The sequence below is a fragment of the Halichoeres trimaculatus genome, unplaced genomic scaffold (genome assembly GCF_033239565.1).
Source record: "Halichoeres trimaculatus isolate MK-OKI-2021-1 unplaced genomic scaffold, fHalTri1.1 fHalTri1_scaffold_23, whole genome shotgun sequence".
Lineage (NCBI taxonomy): Eukaryota > Metazoa > Chordata > Actinopteri > Labriformes > Labridae > Halichoeres > Halichoeres trimaculatus.
The window spans coordinates 9,324,159-9,346,509 of NW_027437201.1; the positions used below are offsets into that span (position 1 = coordinate 9,324,159).

General features: G+C 39.3%; 3 protein-coding genes across 4 annotated transcripts; all 3 read right to left on the minus strand.

The window, feature by feature from the left end:
* On the minus strand, positions 1–5,609 carry pgap3 (post-GPI attachment to proteins phospholipase 3). The gene is made up of 8 exons (XM_074664116.1): positions 5,164–5,609; positions 3,944–4,041; positions 3,677–3,829; positions 3,515–3,577; positions 2,924–2,985; positions 2,595–2,731; positions 2,207–2,411; positions 1–2,072 (listed from the first exon to the last, which is right to left on the minus strand). Exons 1-8 carry the CDS (start codon positions 5,432–5,434, stop codon positions 2,009–2,011), a joined length of 1,053 nt encoding a protein of 350 aa, XP_074520217.1. The 5' UTR covers positions 5,435–5,609; the 3' UTR covers positions 1–2,008.
* A 4,367-nt stretch (positions 5,610–9,976) lies between these two features.
* Positions 9,977–12,805, minus strand: mylpfb (myosin light chain, phosphorylatable, fast skeletal muscle b). Its single transcript, XM_074663045.1, has 5 exons — positions 12,653–12,805; positions 11,451–11,631; positions 11,124–11,202; positions 10,990–11,038; positions 9,977–10,897 (listed from the first exon to the last, which is right to left on the minus strand). The coding sequence occupies exons 1-5, from the start codon at positions 12,779–12,781 to the stop codon at positions 10,796–10,798; spliced, it is 540 nt and encodes a 179-aa protein (XP_074519146.1). The 5' UTR covers positions 12,782–12,805; the 3' UTR covers positions 9,977–10,795.
* Positions 12,806–15,303: 2,498 nt separating this feature from the next.
* LOC141785191 (sesquipedalian-1-like) lies at positions 15,304–21,488 on the minus strand. Of its 2 annotated transcripts, XM_074663354.1 has the most exons (5): positions 21,407–21,488; positions 20,895–21,005; positions 20,449–20,482; positions 19,772–20,075; positions 15,304–15,844 (listed from the first exon to the last, which is right to left on the minus strand). In XM_074663354.1, exons 2-5 carry the CDS (start codon positions 20,963–20,965, stop codon positions 15,411–15,413), a joined length of 843 nt encoding a protein of 280 aa, XP_074519455.1. In that variant the 5' UTR covers positions 20,966–21,005; positions 21,407–21,488; the 3' UTR covers positions 15,304–15,410. The 2 variants fall into 2 exon arrangements, with proteins under 2 accessions (XP_074519455.1, XP_074519457.1); XM_074663356.1 differs by lacking the exon at positions 20,449–20,482.
* Positions 21,489–22,351: the final 863 nt, after the last annotated feature.

Genomic DNA, 22,351 nt, shown 5'->3' on the forward strand with positions numbered 1-22,351 from the left:
TTTGTTTTTACTCTTTCCCTTTTTTGGTCAAATATAGATTGTGCAGTGAAGGAAAGTGCACTGAGTAGGGTGAAGGGGGTGGTGCACAGGGCAGCAGGCAGGGGGCAGCAGATGAGTGAGATGTGGTTGTCAGTAAGGAAGGAGGAAATGAGACCAATGATTAACAGAGCAACTGAAGTTTTCCTTACAGGCATTTCTCAGGAACTGTCCACCTTATAAAAAAATACCAGCGAAATAATTTACACAGCTCCTCATGTGTGAAATAAATTACAGGTCATGTTTTTGGTCTTTAATTCAAACGCAGTAAAAGTTGTGTACATTTTTAAAAAAATTTGGCATCTCACACAACTTTATGATTATAAATAATTAATTCATCTACCTACATTTGCTTTAATGATTGTTGATACAGTTTTTAAAATTCATGGTATCAAAAAGCTTTCATACTGTTTGAATTTTGCTGTGGATTCAGGAATATTCTGAGCTCTACCTGTCTTTTGTCACGCCTATCACAGGCTGTCCATAGTCTCCCGCACATCCACGCTGTAAATCTCCGGCTCACATATGCTGTTACCATGCATGCTCATACGCGCCTCATTTTACAAAAGGGTAAACCAGCACAATCTAGCCCCCCCTATCTGTTTCACAGATACACACACACAGTGGTTCAGTTTACACTGGCAAAAAAACGAAACAATGTTCAGTCAAGAAGGCAATGTGTACACACACACACACACACACTGGTCTTTGTTCAAATTCCTGTAGAGGTACAAAGGTGTGGGAAGACAGGTTTATATAACATGTGCATTTAAATGTTGACACACACACACACACACACACAGCTGTAAAGTGCACATACGGAGCGATGGCTCTGGGATGGATACTTACATGGAGGAGTTTGATTGTACTCGTTTGTTTGATACAAAAAACCAACAACATGCATGTTATGATTCAGTGTGTAAGGCATACATGGAGGGATCTCGAGTCTGTTAAATATTGGGGCAGCTGGTAGTGTGTGTCAGGAAACATTACTGCAAGAAAGTTAAACAAAACAAAAATGTGCGTCTATTATCATCCGAAAATTCATCCACAACAAATAAGAAGCTTTCAAAAGCCCTGCAGACTGCAGCTCCCTGTCACAGCTTATTCCCAACTGCAATCTTTTCCTCCTGTTTCTCATATTTGAAGGCAATCCAGGTGATTTAAAAAAAACTTCCATTTTTGATCATCAGGCATCGCCCAACCCTGTCAAAATCAAGTAATCAAAGTAAAACTGTAAACACCATAAAGCACAAATTGGTCACAAATGACAAAATTAAAACAGCCGAGGCAGCTGATAAAAATGACAACCAAGAAGGAACAAAAGCAGTGGTTGAAACACAGGCACAAAAAGAAAAGGTGTGATGGGAGAAAAGAAATAAACAAAACACCAAAGTCAGCAAGAACTGCATCCAAACGTAACCCCCCTTCCCCCTCCCTCTAGAACAATCCAGCCCCATTCATGAGGGCCACTTTCCTGCACCCAACGGTCCACTTTTGGCTCAGATTGACCCCAGCACACACAGAGGGTTTATGACAGCCTGGTGGAGGAACTGGTGCCATCTACTGTCGGCTGCAGCAAACTGCCATTTATGCTGGACTTCTAAAAGTGTGTTAAGGGGAGTTTTTATGGGTTTGGGGGATTAATTTTCAAGAGTAATTAAAATTTCAAAGTCAGAGGAATCTGGAAACAAAACTTTTCCCTCATCATGCTCTGTAGTAACGATGGATGGTGAGAGAACCGTCAACACAAGGCAAGGTGAAATTGAAGAAACATCAACTGTTGGAGTAAAGTATTGAAAAACAACTCCCATCTCGCCTAAAATAAATACAATAAAAACAACTGAAGCAAAGTCTGTTTTGATGGAAGTCATGTGTCTTCATGCATGTCATCTGGCATGGGCCACTTGGACACTGCCCTGATTGGAGAGGTGCAAGGGAGTGGGCGCGGTGAAAAGTTGGGGAGTTCTTCCTACTCCACTTTGACACCCATCTTCTCTGTGTTTAGCAGATAGAGGCTGTCGTCTATCAGGAAACTAGAAGGAGAAAGAAGTCAGGGTCATTTATCAAACAGAAACATGATTTCTCTTTCTCTTTGAGAAACAGCAGCCTCAAGAGTTCCACTTCAGGAGGGCTCTGAGTCAAAGATGGAAAAGGTGAGTATACAAACCTGTAGAAGAGAAAGTGCACAGGAATAGTGCTGATGTGCCACACAGCATGAGCGTCCAGGATCCAGAGCAGCGGCGGGAAGTCCAGAAGCTCCAGCAAGGCCAGACCGTGAAGCAGCAGCACCACCAGGCCGCATTTCCACCAGTATGGGAGGGTCCGCCGGTTCTGCCAGCACCAACACAGCCACCAGAGGAGGTTCACCATGCCTTCAGAAAAGATTAAAGAAAAAAGATTAGAAAAAACATGTGAATATGAATACTGTAAAACTAAAGTCACAAGGTAATCAAGATGGTTGTTACAAAAGTAAAATGTAGTGAAATGTCAAACTTTGAAACCAAATATATATGGGACTTAATTAAAAAAAAAGAAAAAAAAAACCTTTTCCTTACCTGTAGTGCAGTTAGCAGCCATGTTGTAGCCATAGTCAAAACTAACAAAAGTTAAATAGGACACATGTGAGGTAAAGGCCATGATAAGCAGGGCTCCCACCATGCTGGACACCCCAGGTCTCCTCAGTCCCAGAGTTCTGATCAAGAGAGGGGGCAGAATTAAAAAATATGACATCTCTACATACACACATTGGTGATATCATATCAAAATCTGAGTGCTAATTTTTCAAGTTCCAGAAAACTTTATTTAGGAAATCAGTTCAAAGATCATATTAACAAAATGTCATGAGACATGAAAACATGATTTGTGATGTGCGTCTTAAGCTCACCTGACACAGCATAGGTAGATTGAGTACAGAATGACTGCTGTTGCACAAAAATAGTCCATTTTCTGACAGACAAAGACAGCACACACACAAACAAGAACAAGTTAAATGACAACAGAAGCGATGAGCCTGTTTCTATTGTCAGACATATTAGCACACACGGCTGAAGAGCTGGACAGTAATGGCATTAGGATGCTCCTGAGTGGCTAAGCTCATTAGCTGGTAAAAGAGAAAAACACTGTTCCCCTTCTTAGCGGGTTTTCTGGCAGCAGAAAAGATGTTTTTGCGCTCAGATTACGGTTAACGCTGCACCAAATGTTTTTTTTTTATATCCAAACTGGCTGCTTTTATAGGACCAGTTGGTTTTAACCTCAGTGAGCGTGTGGTTTGGTTCTTTGGTATGAAAACAAAGTGAAAATGGCACTTTCCATCATTCCATACAACCAGCGAGCAGCTGGAACCATATCATGAACTGGTGTTTTGTTTTATATCTACTGAGACTGAACTCTTTTTTGCCAACAGGTTAGTCACATATAAGCCCATCAAGTTAACAAATTGCTTGACGCATATAACCAAGCAGTCAGTATCCTTTACCTCTGTAAGATACGTGTCCCGGGTGTGAAACACTGTGGACCAAAACCAGGCATTGAGAGATACCTGAAGAAACATGAGCATATTTTTATTTACATATGAAAAAAACTGGGGATGAAGTCTTTTGAATTTATTTTACCTGGAAATGTGAAGGATGTGACTCACCAGTGAGAAGGCGTTAATGGTGTGGTACATGGGGCTCTGGCGTGGCACCGTGCTCCGATAGCGCAGCAGCATGAGAAGGCATGCCAGGCCATTTAGTAGAGACGCCAAGGCAGAAGCTGGCTCCTCAAAGCACAGGAAGCGTGCAAATGGCCACTGTGAGGATTTGAGGGTGTTACTTAACTCTATTAACCTTCTATTTGATTATATCAGAGTTTTGTGCTAGAGCTCAGTGTTAAATAAATACTGGCCTCTGCCAGAAACACTTACCTTGCCGTGGAACTGTGGGATCCTGTACCCCTCAGCTAGGTAAAGGCCCACGGTGGTCCACATGCATTCATAGCGACAGTCATCTCGGCATGTCCAACCTGAGACACAGGTAGAAACAGAGAGAAGCTTCAAACAGGCCACGGAGTGTAAAGTGCAGATCCCTGTCAAGCAAATATTCAACAGTAAACCTCTAGGACCACTTTAGTTTTCTGAATAAAACCGGAATTATTCTTCAGTAAAGGTGCTGTTTTTCTCAGTGTAACGGACACTTAAAGCGGTTACTATGAAAAGGTGCCATGTTCAAACAAACTAAGACATATGAAGATGTACTAATCCTGCTTTGGTAAACTGTGATGTGTGACCATGTCCCTTTCAGAACGAGGGTTATACCAAGAAGCTTTAGACATTAAAGGATTTAGGAAGGGTACAGAGGAAGAAATAGAAAGAAAATAAACGGTACTTTTGAGTTCAAAAAGATGAATTGAAATAAAATAAATTCCACACATATAATAAAATATGACACAGTATATCACACTGAGTATAGTTTGCGTTTTCCATTCCTATCTGACAAGTTTCCACGTAATTAGTTAATCACCATGGTATAAATCAAAATAATCCCTGTTTTACTCTTCTCATATATTTGTGGGGCCTTTACCTTTAAATTTCTCACACAATACACACACACTGGTAAACAACTGTTAATGGTGAATCGTGGGTGGAGTAACAATCGGCCCATTGTGACTCCTTGTTTAGCTAGAAAAACCGGCATTCAACTCGCATGGCTGTTTCAGCCTCTATAACAGTATCACATATGGTTGATGAAATAACCCGTGGTTTGGCTCACATAGCAATGGTAAATAAAGCTGCATACACAGGGAGCAGCGACATAAAGTAGTTAAAACAAAGTGAATGTATTAAGACACATCCAAGCAGCATCTTTAGCAACTGGCACCGCAATAACCCATAAGTTTTAAAGGTCAGAACTGTAACAAAGACTGACCTGCAAGCTAGCTCAATTCACTGGTGTAATATGAACTGGTGACCCTGTTCACTGGCGACTTTCCATCGAAAGCGTCCGCGGTTGTCGTAGTCACAGAGTGCGCGAGGAAAACAGCTGTTTAATAAGCGCCCATTGCCGATAATATTCGACTGGAAGACTGAAGTTAACTAGGTCACTCATTTAATGGAAACACTTGCCATTACCACCAAAGATAACTCACCTGTCAGCGCCATGTACTGCGGCTGGGTGGACTGAAAGCCACGGAGCCGAGCCCCGGTGCAGTTGATTCGAACACACTGCTTCACACAGTCCCGGTAAACTGGCTCTTTGTCGCCTTGAGAGGACTGCACAGTGGTCGCCGACATCAGGAGCAGGGTGAAAGTGGCCACAACGTGGAGTCTGACAGATGTGCAGCGGGGTATCACCGAGGCCATGGTGATATTACGTGAACCGTCAGAACTCACGAAGGCACGGCAGGACGACAGCGGCATCGATGGCCTCCACAGCCGACTGTCCACATTACCAGACTGCCATTCCGAGTTGGTGGCGACGAACCGGGCCCTAAATGTATTACAGTTGCAGTGGTTTGTCCCCACTGGTTCCCTGCTACACTATAAACAGGGTCAAATTTACAAATTCACATATATCGTTTCCTGTAATTTTTTTCAAAATAAAACACACACAGTTAGAGATATATAGATGATTTTGTTTTAAATGATAAAACATATAAATACGGCTATAAAATTATCCCCAATTTATATCTATCGTTTTAGTTGGCATCTGTATACAAATTGTGCTCCCTAATGTAATTAATTCTAAAAAGACAGCAACAGTATTCTGAAGGGACATGTTGGCACTTTTGTTTTGACGGCCAAAACGTTTCCTGTAAATACCCGTATTTCCTGTTTTGCGTAATAACGTCATGAGATCGTTTGATTCACTGATTCATTGATTTTTTGAACTGTCTATCAAAAAATGAAAGCGGAAAATAAATGCATTTCTAGAACATATGGCTACAAAAACTACTCCGACTAATGCAGCTTCTTCAGTCACAATTTCTACTGCTAAATAATAATAATAATAATAATAACAATAATAATAATAATAATAATAATAATAATAATAATAATAATAATGTAAAAAAGAAGGGTCAGTTTGAATGTATTAAACAGAAAACGTAGAGCACTAGACTGATTTGCATTCAAGTTATACTTAAGGGAACAGTCTATTTGCAATTGTAATGTTTTCCAACAAATTTAAATGGATGTTTTGTTTTGTTTTTTTAAACATTCACTAATACATTCCATAATATTGTCTCTGTGTCCTTGGACATTTGAATACATTGTCTAAAACAGGTGTCTTCTCTAATGTGAACAATGTTTCCATACCCAAATATGCAAATTCCCACTTTATTGTTTGAAAGGTGTTATGGTACACAACTTGTATAAATGTTACAAAAAATGACATAAAAAGTATATTACACAGACATTGTTCAACGATAACCCACCTCAACAAAGAACATTTCAAGAATAGAATTTTAAAGTTACTAAGATATTGATTAAAACAACGCAGCAAAAAGAAATTGATGACATCCTTTTTTGTTTATTCTAGTCAATGTTAAATCAACAAAGTTGCAACATATTTACTTAGAACCAAAAAGGCATGATTTAAACACATTAAAGTGTTTAAAAAAAGAAGAAGAAAAAGAATATTCATAAACCTTTATGAACCCTAATAGCAGACTTTTATACAAAATATCCTGGGAAAAGATGCTCAAATAATGTAAATACTAATACACAGCATAAAAATATCATGTCAGTTACAAAAATCTGAAAATGCTTATGAAAAAAATAAAATGAGCAATGCACTTGATACCAGTCGATTCAGGTTCATAATCTGAAGTTTTAATTGTATACTTTCCCATTTAAACTGGCCACTAAATTATTATGACATTTGTATTTTGTTATGATGGCCCCTGTTACCTTTTTCACACAAACACACACAAAAAAGAAAAAGATGAAAGAAAAAAAGGAGAAAAAAGAAAAACCACCTGATTGGACATGAATGTCTGAATTCTAGACAACAAACACTTCCGTTTTCAGTAGTTAGATGATACGCCCTTTGTAGCTTTCAGAAAGCTTAAACTGGAATTGAAATGTCAAATTAAAGGATGTATGAGGTTAATTTCTTACACAGAGTTTTTAACCAGTCTAGTTTTCCCAGGTTGCTCAAATGAAGGATTGGTGAAACTGCATTTCCTACTGTCATGCTGCATAACACAGGGGTTAAAACAAGACAATAATAAAGTTCTCCATTCAAGTTCAGACACTCACTCACCAGCGTACCAATTACTGGTGGGAGATAGGAAGTAAAGGTCACAACAGCGTTGTTAATGATGACCCGTAGAACCTTCTTCTTCATCGGATGAATGCTTCCTCCTGCAGGGTTTGAGCTTTTCAGGGTCCAAAGGATGGCGGTATCACAAAATGTACATATGGGCAGAGTCAAAATAATTATCAAAACCATATACATTCTACTGGGTAAGTAACGTTGACTTAAACATAAATATCCAAAAATAAATGTCACAGACCAAAGAGCAATAACTATTAGGACCCTCGGGGTAAGGCTCTTATTTGCCCGATACACAACTGGATGAACTACAGCCAAGTAACAGTCCACACAGACAAAGGTGGAGAACAAAGGTCTCCCGCACATATTCAGTGAGTAAAGAAACGTAAGAGATTCCTCAATTCCCAGGATATGCCAGAATTTATAATTAAACACCTCCAGTAAATTGGCTTGCAAAAAAAGGACATCTATGATGGTAACATTGATTAAAAATATGTCATAAGGTGTGATTTGGATCCTTTTTCTTCCTTTCTGCAGAAGGTCCCAGAGTACAGCAAGAGCTCCAGGAAAGCCAAAAACAAAAGTAGCCACACCGATACACATCCAAACAATAGGGCCCTCCTGGTAGTCTTCACAGAAGCAACATACATCACCAGTCATGTAAGTGTAATTTGTGGTGTCAGTTAACAGAGACATATTAATTTTTGGTTGTAAAAAACAAAAAATCAAATTAGACCTTCTCCCACACAAATAAAAATCAGTGGTTAAAAAAAAGTTTTCAACGAAACAAGTCTATCACTTGTAGTAAAATGACGGTATGCTCTGCTGCATTTAAGGATGTTACCTTGATTTGAATACTGTATGGGGTGGTACATTAATACCTTTAACACCCAAACCCTGACGATTTAAATGGAAAAGCAGAATGGAAAAATACAAATGACAGAAGATAAACCTTATTTGGCTAAACCTTGTGTGTTGAAGGAATGACTGAGTTCCAGTGAAAACAAGCTGCTATATTATTAAAATGAGCCTGGTTTAAAAAAGAAGAAGAAGAAGAAGAAGAAGAAGAAGAAGAAATGAATCAGCATATCTGGGAATTTGTACTCAATACACACATATAAGTATAGATAAAAATGAATGTTGGAAAAACAAGGGCAACTGCAGTTGGAAAGCACTACCAATGTGCTGTGATTCAGAGTTTGATTACAAAACAAGTGAACGAATCATTGCTATTCAGAATACACTACAATTTACCAGCTAACATGATCTCATTAACAGTGCTAACAGTTTGCAGCTATATGATAGCATGCTAACATAATCTTATAAAAAGTAAACAAAATGAAGCCAAGTTGTGTAGCATTAATAGGGATCACAACACGCCTCCAAAATTATGAAAATAATACCCATGTACAATCAAAGACGTGAGCCAATACATCACCTGTGTGGTTCACCAGTTACTACTTTTTACCTTTATTTTTTGGATCATATAGCTCTGTTGTCAGTGTGTTGTGTCCTCTGAGTCCAACTGGGATCAGTGGAACAGACAGTTTACAGTGACCATAGCTGGCATATATGTATGGACCATGATTTTATTGGAGGAGCTGAGCAGAGCGATATGAGGCAGGGGAGAACGTGGTTAGCAGTCACAATTTTTCCCTCTTGTGTGAATTATTCGTCATCAAAACATCCTCTAACATTAATTCCTACATTTAACTGAAGCTTAAGGTGTGGGCTTGAAATGTGTAGCCCTCTCATTTTGTATCCCATTGTAAGAAGGGGGATGGTTGCCGCACACTGTGGGGTTGTTTGTCACTACGTTACTTTAATGGGAAAAATCTTTTTTAAAAAAGGCAAGAAAGAAAAATTGAATTTGAAAGTTCAATTGTACCGACAAGTTCACAAATACTCAGTTTAATGCATCTAACCACAAAATTAGCGAGGAACATAAACAGGAAACACATCTTTAGGCCAGCCTTCTACATAACATAAACATATAAGACAACCAACCCCAATTTCTTACCAGAATCAAGGCTAGCAACCCTTTAACACCTAGCTAGCTAGCTAATATCCATCTAAAGTATAGCTTTCTTTCACACTCTTTAAAGGTAAGAGATGTTTGTTTTTAAACCCATACATTATATTATATACCCCTTTATTTCTGTAAAAGCCTTGACAAAAAATAATGAGGAGCTGAATATTTACAATTTGACATGAAAAACACAAGAAGCCTTCTCTTCTCAAGTTCGACTGTCTTACTCCAGATAGGACTACGTAGCTGAGCTCTGATCCCAATTCTGTAAAGTACCATCCCACAGCTTGAGAGACAGCGCCCTCTAGTGGTGAGAGATAATGAGTGTGATAACCAACCCATGTGGCAACTAACCCCGCTCTCCCCTATAGTGGATTAAGAGGGGGAAGGTTTCTTTATGATAAGACATTCAAGCTTCTTACTGTCACTAATAAAGAGGGGGTGGGTTTTACTTTGTTGTGTTGTCACAGAACTTTTCTTTATATGTATTTTTTTCTTTCCAAAACTTAACTTACACCCTTTAAATTTTGGAGTTTTGTGGATTCAGTCCCCATTCAAACCTCGATGCTTCACTGTTTTGTGGTAATAAGGCTGTCCTTCACCCACACCCTCACTTAAACCAGCAGACACAGCGTCATACGAAATATAGCGGCTTTTATTTGTTCTTCTTTATTAGTTACAGGCACAGTCACAAACACAGGAGAGAAACAGCAGCAAGAGGGAGGAAGAAGAGTCAAAAAACAAAGATGTTTCACTTTTGTTTATTTCATCTCTGCCTCCCACTCACCGTCTTTCACCATCTCTTTCTCTATTTACAAGACTTAAAGGCAGCGTATGCTTTCCTATTTCTCACTGCAACATTTCCTTTTGTACCTGCTCAGAAGACAGGGAGACAGATTCAAAAGAGAAGAAGGTAAACTATTTTAGTAAAGTGCTCTTTTTCTTTTGCAATGTGCACCCTAATGATACAAACAAAGGCACAAATCTGTGAAACACTTTGTCAGATTGAGACTAACAGACCACGTAGGTCAGACTGCTCACTTGTTTCAAGTGAGCGACCGTGCCTGCACCATAGCACCCAAGAATTAAGCTGACTGACATGCCATATGTAGGTATGATGCACGCACTGTTAGTCTTAATGCAGAGAGACAGAATGATCGACAGAGGGAAAGGAAGAGCAAGAAAAGGCAGGGACAGAAATGGAGAAAGTGTTTCAGCGGCACAAGATTATTTTTATTGAAAATAATCCCATGTTTCCCCTGTGGGTACTGCTCACACACAAACACCCCCCACAACCTCCAGTCCTCCCACTGAGGATCTCGATAAAGGAGACAAGTCTTTTTGTAGTGAAAGTGTCGGCCAAGGGGGCGAGCGTGCGCAAGGAAGTGGCGGCATTGAAGAAGAGGGAGTAAGTGGACGTGAAAATGGAGCCAGAACGGGTTTGAACGGAGGTAGAGAGTTTGAAAGAGGGAATTTACTCCTCCTTTTCCTCTCCGTGTGTGATGACGTAGCAGATGTTCTTGTAGTCCACATTGCCAGCCACATCAGGGGGGAAAGCAGCCCAAAGGTTGGTCATCTGTGAACAATAAGATCAAAGGGAAATGGTTTAAAACTGACCAGTTTCTGACAGAGGGTGGACATGTACGAGACAAAGAGTCAGCAACCCACCTCCTCAGCGGTGAACCTGTCGCACTGGGTGGTCAGGAGCTCCTCAAGGCTGGAGAGGAAGAATGGAGAAGACTGAGCATCTAGCTTCATACAGAGTGTTTGACAAAGAGATGGATTGATATTAAAGCCCTTACAATTCCTTCTTGATGGCACCAGTGCCTTCGGGGTCCAGGACCTTGAAAGCGCTCACGATAACGTCCTCGGGGTCAGCACCTATGAATAAAAACTGCCAATTAGCTTCATCTTCACGGGATAAATAACTACCAATCGACAAAGACAAAACTACTATTGAATGCAAAAAAAAAATAAATGTATTATTATTATTATAATTATTAATATTATTCTTATTATTATAAATAATAATATAAAAAGAAATAAAAAACTAAAATATAAACAACTTAAAGAAAAAAGACAAAAAGTGAAAGGTAATGGAAGCTTAAAGAGTATTAATGTCAACCCACCCTTCAGCTTCTCGCCGAACATGGTCAGGAAGACAGTGAAGTTAATGGGGCCGCTAGCCTCCTTCACCATGGCCTCAAGCTCCTCATTCTTCACATTCAGTTGGCCCATAGTGGCCAGCACGTCCCTAAGGTCGTCCTTGCTGATGATGCCATCTCTGTTCTGGTCGATGATTGTGAAAGCCTGGCAGGGACAGCAAAGAACAAAAAGGAGAAGATGGTAAACCACAAATTTACACTTATGGATCAATCAGTGACCCTCAAGCTATCAACATAACCTAAACAAAATAAAACACTGAAACCAGAGAGGCTCACATTTCTCACAAGTCTAGGTCATAAGACTTGCTTATGATAATCATACACCAGCCAACATAAACGTGTAAATACAGAGCTGTCCTCCACCTCTCCCTCTTCACATAGCTGGGTGTAGCTCCTCGTGAAACCAAAGATGGCATTGGAAACCTTTGGGGACCTGGCAGCTGGTAGGCCACTTGTCTTTCTAAGGTGTTAAAATGGTCTCGGAATGTGAGACAAGCCCCTTGCTACATTTAAGGAGAGGGTATTGATTACACCTGTCACCTCCTCCACCCCCCTTGTGACTGAATCTTCTGACCCTGTCCCCAATGTTCTCCTGTTCCCTTCACCTGTTGAGGACTGTAAAGGGAGTGCTAAGCTACCCCCTTCAAGAATCCCCAAAAAACACATTCAACTGGTAATTTGAGCAAGCTAACAGCAATTACTACATTTCTGTTGTTAAGCAAACTCCCACATCCTGAAACATTACAACACAACTTCATTTTGTTCCGTCCTTCTTCTCTAAAAGTACACGAAACTGTTTCCCTTTCTAACACGGTTTTCCCTCTCCTGCTTTGATTGATATGACTGTCCACCAGCTGTCTGGCAGCATTCCAGTGGAGTCACACAGCGTCTGTTGAGGGTCTGTGAAGGGCATTACTCAGCTACCTCAGGGGAGAGGTAGCTGCTGTCGTCGGAACAACTTGGATTTACTGTCCTGATGTGCTGATGAGGACATTTAGCTGTCATGTGGCTGAGCTAATCAGGGGTACATCCTCTGGGAGTTATTTTGGATAGGTCAAATGAAACATGCAGAATGCCCCCTTCTTTTCTGATTTGACCATGAAATATCTCAAATCAGACCTATAGTAGACTTCAGGGTGCTAAAGATGTGATGAAGAAAATGTTACCTCCTTGTACTCCTGGATCTGGCTCTGCTCAAACATGGAGAACACATTGGAGGATCCACCCTCACCCTGCTGCTGCCTCCTCTTGGCCTTCTTGGGTGCCTGTGAAAAGATTACAAAAGGTAAATACATATATACAGAAATAACAGTTTGATTAGAAATAAATCAAGACTTTTAAGACCCTTGCTAGATCGTCCTATGGTAAAGGATGTCATCAGTGAGATCAAAACTAAAATGATGTAAAAGGCGTCCCACAGGGCTTGTTTCTAGTATATTTTAAATTGCATCTTGGCAAAAGCAAAAAAATCATACAATTAAACTATAATAACACAATAATACAAATATTAGACATTACAAATATTAATATATTTCATCCCATAGGTTTGCCAAACAAAGCAACAAATCCCAGAATTCCAAACAAGAAGTCTCCGGGGACTTTTTTTTTCTTTCAACAAATAAGTTCTTCAACAATAATGAGCCAAAAAAAAAAAAACAGAACAAAATATTTGTTAATTTTGATTTCTAAAGTTTAAGTTTTCAACTGAACTTTAAGCTTAGATAAAATTTGAGACTGGATACCAATCCATAGCTTGAGGCTTAGCTCAAGAGATTACAATTCAGCATCATTTAGTGATGGTCCAGATTGAAAATGAGCCACTGATGCTCTGATTTCATCCACTAAGTGTAGAGATGGTCCCAGCTCCCTAGACACCGTTCTCCCAAGGAACATGGCCACACTCACCATCTCTCAAGATTTGGGGTTGTTGGTGGTCAAGAAGAGAAGCCTAAGCCAAAGCCGATGTGACTGACATGTATGCATTGCACCCATGGGGTCTTATATACTAGCCCATGGGGTGCTAACTTTAGCCACACCATCAGGTTTGGAAGGAAAACAGAGCTGAGGGGAAAGTAAGAGAAAGAGGGAGGAGTGAGAAGGTGGCTGGGCAGATCGGCTTACTGGTGCTCCAAAATAGGTCCCAGGGGTCTTGGAATGAGGTGAATCCAATGCCAACACACATGTCTGACTTTGGCGCCTTTTGTGGACTAATATGGACTAAGTAATAGGAGAGGAATGCAGCAACAACTCAAACCCTTCTTTTTTGTCTTCTTTTTAAACTAAGGGTCCCCATGTGGTTATTTTGATCTCATTTATATTTACACAAAGAGAACAAAACCCAGCGTGCGATGACAGGCTGTTGCTACTAACTTGATACTCACATATTGGATTAACAGTAATCAACAGGCCTTAGTTGCTAGAGTTGCCAGCTTGTAATTGCAGTAAAAATATCCAGAAGTCATCGCCTGTCTAATTGATAGGTTAGTTGCTACTACATGATCAGCAGTGGCCAAGCACAGTTTATTTCAGACATGAAACTTGAAAGCAGTCGCTTGATGATCATTGGTCCAGATCCAAAAGTGGCACACGACCACTCTCTGAGATACAGTGACGATGCTTTAATGACAAATGTAGACAGTCTGAACACAAACACTGGGAGTTACAGAGACTTTATAGGAATATGGAATTTGTAGCATTAAACTGTTTTTTAAAGGGATAAAAATCAATGAATCAGCATGAATTAGCTACAGGAAACAAAAGGTCCTGAAATTATTTTAATAATGACGATGATGTAAAAAATGTAGATTGTTGAACTCTTTGTTTTTCTCTTTCTTTAGTGTAGCAGCAAAATGCCATTTCCACTTCTTCAGAGTAAGAAAACATAAAACAGGATTGTCATTTGTAGCAGATGCTAATGTTTTAGCATTTCCTCTCTATGTGTGATAAACCAAAGCCTGTAAGTGATGTCTGTGATGGAAAACGGCAAATGATGATGGGGCAAAAAAAAACAGCTTTCCCACCATGGGTGCTCTAATTTGGGTTGTGCCTGAAGCGTCCCAGTATAGTTGCTTTAGAATAGGAGGACAGTGGCCCACCCACCAAACTCCATATATGAGCTCCCAAGACTGCCATCAATCAGGCCTCTGTGCAGCCATGGCATGTATTGAAACTAGCACCAAGTTGGACTGACATATGGCGTTGCTTATATGTAGGCCTGAGGTAAAATATGCCCCAGTTTCTCTTTAAGGGCTCAAGATGTCTGTACATGATTTTTTTTGTAAAGTTCTTGATTGATGTTGATTTAATTCAACAACTACATCCTGATGCTGGGTGTTTCAATTTAAGGAATGCTATAATCAAAGAAGCAAGAAGTGGTTGAATCCTGAGTAATAGATATAGTTAGCTTTAAAGCTGGGGCTTGAAGGTGAAAGAGACAGAGTGGGACAGAGAAAGAGACCAAGCCCAGTCAAAGATCATAAAAACAAGACAGCTGCTGTAGAGACTGAAATAGCACTGGCCCCCTCCCAACCCATTCTCTTTGTCAGCCATTTTGCTCTCTTCTAAAATTTGACAGGCTCTGACACGCGTCACCCCTCTTGGCTGGCTTCCTCTCATATAACTAAGAGTCCCTAACACTTGAAAGATGGAGTGGAGTTTACTTTTGTTTTTTTGGACCAATAAAATTTTCTCCTCTCATGCATCCTGGCCAAGATAAACATCCACCTAGACTAACTTCATTGGAATCATCTGCAACAAGAAAAAGTCAGAAAGATTACATATCATTTATTGACTGTGTGGCATATGGAGTTAAAAAAAAAACAGCATACTCCTAAACAAAAATAAACATCCATCAACATAAAAATCCCAATTACAGTAATATTCTTATTTACATCACAGATTTTCCAGCAAGTGTTGTCACATTGTTTATCCAAAATCAATTAAGTTTTCTTCCTGAACATTTTCACCGCCTCGCCCTTTCTTTAACCAATCAGCAATTAGTTCCTTCACCTCTTTCCCAAAATCTTCATGCAATTTACCAAACTCGTCTTTAGTGCTGAAACATAACCCTGACCAGTCCCCCAAAGGTGGAGGGGGGTTGTTAACAGGCACAACGTTAGCGCTCTTCTTGGGCCACAGTTTGGGCGATCTTTTGCTGGCTGTTTTGGATGAAACAGTCGGAGCTGTTAGCATTTGATTGGAGGTGGGGTAGAGTCCTGCTCCTGCGACCGGTGCTGGATATGAAGGGAGCGTGGAGGTCTGTTTGCTTAAAGAGGCTGAAGGAAATCCAGGCTGTGCTGTGCTGAAATGGGGCAGGGTGAACGCTTTGAGCTGTTCATTTGAGAGCTCGCCTAATGCATCTGAGGGAAGACACAAAAAGAAAGACATGATGAGACAAAACACCTTAGTTAAGGTGACCATATTCTGAAAAGCCCAGAAGAGGACACCCTTCCTGGCCTCTTGGAGATACTGCAAAAATAACACAAAGATCACAGCTTGATAAACCATTCACTTATCTATAACATTCTGTTTCTGTTTGAAGTGAAAGGACCTCTTTCACAATACAAGTAATTTCGCCCACAGCCCAATTTTTTGTTTATTATGTGGTATTTGTAGTACACCCAGAGACTCCCAAGAACATACCTTTTGAAAATCCAAAAGTCATCCAGGGCCTGTACTATGACCTATTTTATGATCATTGCCATAGGTGTGAGCCAGAGTGCAAACTTTACCCCAAAACTTACTCAAACACGAATAATAAATCATCAAATTGGGTCAAATCACCTTCACTGAAGTCTGGTGCATCTTTTGAAATCAAATGTAAAGCTAAGTATTACAAATTAAAGAAGTTATTGAATTTTAACTGGAAAAAAAAAAAATTAAGATTTTTTCAACAAATTCAAATCTTTAGAGATGTGTCTGACGAACTTACAGTTGCGGTACACCTAAAATACTTACAAATTATTTGGCCACATATATATTCTCAAAGTGGGAAAAAAAATTATCAAATTCTGAGACCGGTAAAGTTGTTCAATTAACAGGTTGGGTTACTGTGGTAGAATCAGGATACTGTTCCATATCTGGTATATCAGGGAACGATTTGTTCAGAATTCATCCTTTAAGTATGATTTCTTTTAGAATTTGGATGCTAGATTCAAAACAAACAATTCACATGATATATGTTATTCATTTTAATATTGAACAGCCACAAAGGGCCTGTACATTATGCCTTTGCGATGAGATAATAATGAGCCATTGATACAAGCAAAAACCGATGCATCTGCATATATTACAGATGATTTGATAAAAGGTCAAAAGCTCAGTCACAGCTCTGATAACAATGTAGCATCTAAACATACATTTAATAAACCAGAAGTCATCTCCTGAAGTATCTAAATATGTTAATTTTTTGCAAATAAAAAAAACCCCGTCCTATTCGAATACCAAATTGTGTCTTAAATAATAATTTAAAAAAAATGAAATAAAATATATACAGGGAATGTTAGTTGTGTTACTGCTAAAGCTCCTGTAAGGAATTTTTTGAAATGTTCTGCTTTTTAATGATCTATAAGGGCAAAGACAGAGACAGCATGCAACATGAATATGTGAAAAACAGCACACCTGGAGTTATGCAGAGCAGTGGGGTTTTGGTAAATTGTGTAACTGGCTCAGAGATGTGCATGTCAGGACACTATGGCCATTACACAAAGCATAGAAAAAAAACAGACCACACTGAGAAGAGGTTTAACATACTTAAAGGAAAGTTTGTTTATGGTAATGAGCCCAAAAAGCTTTAAGATTTTGAATGAGTTTTTAAACCACCAAGTGTGAATTTAAGTTCTTGTTTTTGGCGCTCAAAGAGTCATTGATAAAATTGTACAAGTTTGGCCCTGAACTGCATGTTTACCCCACAGAATGTATAATGAATACCATGACCTCACCCATCTGTTTCTGAAACAGGGTTTTGAGGCAAACTGTCGCAGGAGCACCGCAGCAGCTATAGGGCGCCCGCCTGTCAATCAGCTGAGCTGTGCCTCTGATTGGGTGAGCCTGTAATTAAAATATCTTCTAAAATGCTAAGTTTTATAACAATTCACCTCCTGTGCTGTGTGAGCCATTAGAGAAACAAGCTACTCAGATTGAGGTCAATTTTGTGGCTGTAAACACGCTGAAAATGTTTTATTTTTTATTTTTTTTAATTGTTTTTTATGTCCAGTACTCATGGAGTCAGCCTCAGGTGAACACTTGACAAACTGCAGTTTTTGGCACTTCTGCATTGCCTCATGTTTTTTATACTGGAGCCTGTCCTTGGTCTACCCACAGGTGTCCTCCTTTACTTTAACTTGATGTTAGCTTATTTTTCGTTGTTTTTGTTTATTTTCATTGTGTTGTTTCTTCTTAACTGCATTTTAATTATTTTTAAAGTGACCTTGAGTGGTATGAGGGGCACTTTTAAATAAAATTTATTATAATTTGTTATCATCTGCAAGAAAATGCTGTAATCCTGTAGTTAAGTCTGGTAATAAGGCTGTGCTATAACAGCTAGGGTAGATTCAAACCTGGTTCTGGTTTAGCTATCTCCAAGTTTCCACACACGGTGGAGTGTGCCAAATAAAAGAAGAAATAAGACAGTCTACATAAGAAATCTATTTTTGGAAGGAGTCCTACCTTGGGAGTTGTATTCAGACCTCAGATTCAAATTATGAGATTAAAAAGAGGATTTCATTATTTTAGAATATAAGTCTTTTGCTATGTACACTTACATGAAGTACACTGTGTACACTCTGTACTTACTGGATCATTGCACAAAATGTTACAGGGCAATGTTGTCACAAACCAAAACTGCTGCTTCCTATTTACTGATCGCATTTCACAACTGTTCGCAAGTGTTCTTCTGCTATTCATCAACTCCAACCATCAACCATTGTTTGATCTGTTTTCCCCCTTCCTCTACACAGCCAAGATGACAACCATCGAAGGTGAGAAGTTTCCACCGTTCCACGCTCAATCAAGCGCGCTACATTTTGTATAGTGTCAGTGTGAATGTACTTATGCACTCCTAATAATGTAAGTGCATTAGTGCGCAATTTGAAACACAGCCACAGTTTGGTGTGTGAGTAGAAGAGGGCATTAGCTGAGTAAGCAACATATTCCTTTACACAGTGCAAATAAATAGGTCATACAAAGTCTAAAATCTGAATGCAACCTGAATGCGTCTTGGGTACGATTACATCTACACTAAGAACTGACATCTTGAGGCTGGATCTCCCATGTCACATGTTAATGACAGCACAAATAGGGATTAAAGACACGTTGACCAGGGTCAGCGATCAAATCATCAGTCCTGACTGCCTGAGCTCCTTTACTTCTTAATAGATTTAGAGCTGGAGGCAAGCCGTGATCTGCCATGATTTAGTGACTTAAAAAGCTTCTCCAACAACTCACCATGGGGGGTCTGATCTGGCCTGTGAAGCCTTTTTTTTCAGCCACGCCACATTTTATACTTCTTGCATTGAACTGGACTTTTTAAGATGTTTTGCAGTGGTTAACAGTCCCATGAGAAAACTTCCTGTTTGTGTTGACTGTAGCACCCACATGGAGGCTCTTTGCTGATCTTGTCTTGTACATGCCTAAGAGCTGTTTCTTGACAAAAGTTTCTCTTCCTGCTTTCTTTCATAAGTCATAAACTGTGTGAAAGTCTGCTGTGGGAAAACCAGCTTAAAGGCCTGTCATCAGGACGAGGTTCTTTTGTATTAATTTGTAACAAAGTTTCATGTTGTGTACATTTTTGTAACCTGCAACTGTAATTCCCTTGGTATCTTTAAAGTATGTATGTATGTATGTATGTATGTATGTATGTATGTATGTATGTATGTATCTATCTATCTATCTATCTATCTATCTATGTATCTATCTATCTATCTATCTATCTATCTATCTATCTATCTATCTATCTATCTATCTATCTATCTATCTATCTATCTATCTATACTGCACGATTGCTTAAAAGCTAGGCATCTATCAAGGAGCTTAATTTGTCTGTTTTTCAGTTATTTTCCTGAAACAAGAGGAATTAGCAGATGATCTATATGAATAATCCTGCAATAATGTAAATAGACAACTTTCAAGGCAGCATACTGTTTGAGTTCATTGTACCATGGTGTACGTGGTATCTGTAAACAGTGACGCCTCCCACAGCTGCTCTCAGAACAAAGAGATCTCTCTTTCATTCTCTTTCATTGCAGAAGTAAAATATAAAAACGACACTCATCCTTTCTGTCTCTCACCTCTGTACTTCTTCTCCAGGTCCATCACCAGCAGGGACAGGTAGCTGTGGTTGGCTGACAGCAGGGCTTTGATCCAGCTCTCCTGGCTTGCCTGGTCCTCAGCTGCAAACTTGTAGGTTCTCAGACCCGGCTCACTCCACACTAATGCAAAGGCAAACTGTTCCTCCGACTCGCACAACTGGACAGTGCAGCCCTCCAGAACAATCACTCCTATCAGATCTCGATCGTCTGGGCGGTCTTTGTAGAAGAGCAGGTTCCCCTTCAGTACAAACCAGCGCTTCTGGTAGGAAGTTTTGATTTCACCCTGGAGGACAGTTTGGCATCTGGGGTTTAATGAGTCCGAATGCAATCATCTACACAGTTTCTTACACAACTCACTTGGGAAATACCCAGCAAAAAGGGAAGTTAAATAATAAGGTTGTGGATGTAACAACTAAAACAGAAACAGCCTTTTTTTTATGCAGGTCCAGGATTTGGAATCAAAAATCTGTTTTGTTTTGAGTTTAGTCTTGAAACTCCCATTGTAGCTCTAATCTAACAGTGGGTTAATTTTGAAGTGCAGTATTAGTATGAAGACGAATAAGTAATATACAAAGCTTAACAAATTTATTAGCCCACCTGTCACAAAAACAAAACAACCACCCAGTATTATTAAGTGCTTCAATTCGGACTCTTACTTTTCCAGCGAGTGTCCTTTGCTTCATCATTTCTCTGAGAAGTCAAAATTATATCAAAAATAGCATACACCAACTACAACTTTTTTTGTTGTTCAAGAATGAAAAAAACAAACAACCAAAATGATGCCATCAAAATAATAATAATTATAATAAAAATAATGAGCTGTCTGCTTTGTTAAAAACAGCGCATTTGTGAATTAACCTCTGACAACAACAATTATATTTAGCACTAAAGATATTCTGATAAAAGAGCTCCCACATGCTGGTAAATTAACCATTACAGAAACATAAAACAATGGTTACAGCACCACTGATAATAAATTTGTTAAGCACTTTAGCTATCTCATTTGGAAGAGGTTTCTTTTTACAATCCCTAATTCAAAGTTTTTATGAACTGCAAAAAAAAGTGGTCAGGTCAGACTCTTATGTGTAAACTTGTGTCTTACCTTTTTACACAGGTAGCCTTCTTTATCCACGGGTGAGTTGCAAGATTCAAAATAGGACACAATCTTTTCATTAAACTTCATTTCTACATCTCAGGTTGCTCGGAAATGAACCTGCGGCATAAGCAGAACAAAAAGCCTGAACTCATTTTAACATCCCACTTTGACAGAAAATTACGAGTTAATAAATACACATTATCTTTATTAACTTGCTTCATGTTTAACAGAATGTAGTTCATCTCTTGTGGTGGTTAATAGGCCGTGTCTCTGCGCCTCGTCGGGAAATTTTACCCAAAGGATTGTTTACTGTTGTTTATGGGCAGTTGAAAACATGACAGGGCAGCCGCCATTATTAATAACTTGACGATAGTTTTTCAGGCGGTAACGTCTCACCTTCCGGGTTACCGTATGTGCCTCTTTAACTAAAACAGACGATTTCAAAAAGTTGTGTTTCTCCATAACACCCCTATTTTATTGAGACAATTCTCATCCCCACATGGTTCTTGTTTACTCACCTTTTTGGTGTCAGACAGTTCCCTTCTGTGTGTAGGGTGGAGGGGGGTGTGTATTAGTCACTTCCTGGTTGCCAAGGTGAGGGTAGTTCCACGTCAACAACTCCTACGCCCCCCTCATTTAAACGCAGCTCAATATTTGGCTCGGTATTTTCTCAAACTACTCCAAAAACAGTTACATCAGTCAAAGTGGGCTGCTAATGGACTTCCCCCGGCATGTCCACCCACCAAAAACAGTTTTGTTATACATTGCGACAACAGGTGAAACAGGTGTGTTCCAGAATAATACTGAACCTTACACGTCCCTGTTCATTACCACTTAATGGCATCACAGTAATATAAATAAGCTTATTTTGTAATTCTTGAATTAGAAATAAAATGATTGTTATCACTGAGCTGTTTCCTCTGTACAATAAAAGTTGGCCTGCATGTGTGCTTTATTTAATTGGTATTTGAAGTATAACCTTAACAGTACAAGTTAATCCCTTTTGAAGGCCAATTGTAATTGGCTCCAGATGGTGGAGACTAAATGAGTTTAAAGTGCCTTGAGTATCTTCTTTATTCTGTATCTTAATTTGATGTGCGGTGGCTTCTTAAAATGATCTTTTGTGAACTATTTTTGTTAGCTGGGCTGTGGGTTTAGATGACAAAGTTTGTTTTTTTGTGAAAATCCCAAACATGTGGTGTGTAAGGTCAGGTGTGTGCATGTGACAACTTCTTTCACAATGTCGGCATGTGTTGCTCAACCTAAATAACACAAGATGAAATCTGAACACATCCATAAAAGGTAGCAAGATATGTCTATTAATTTTAATTAAATAAGCTATGGTACCAGTGCCTGTGTTTAAAAAAGCATTTTGATATAACCAGTCCACTGAAACACAATTTACCCAAAACATGGCACACTGAGCACTTTCAATGGCAAATAAATAAATGTATTCATTTCTT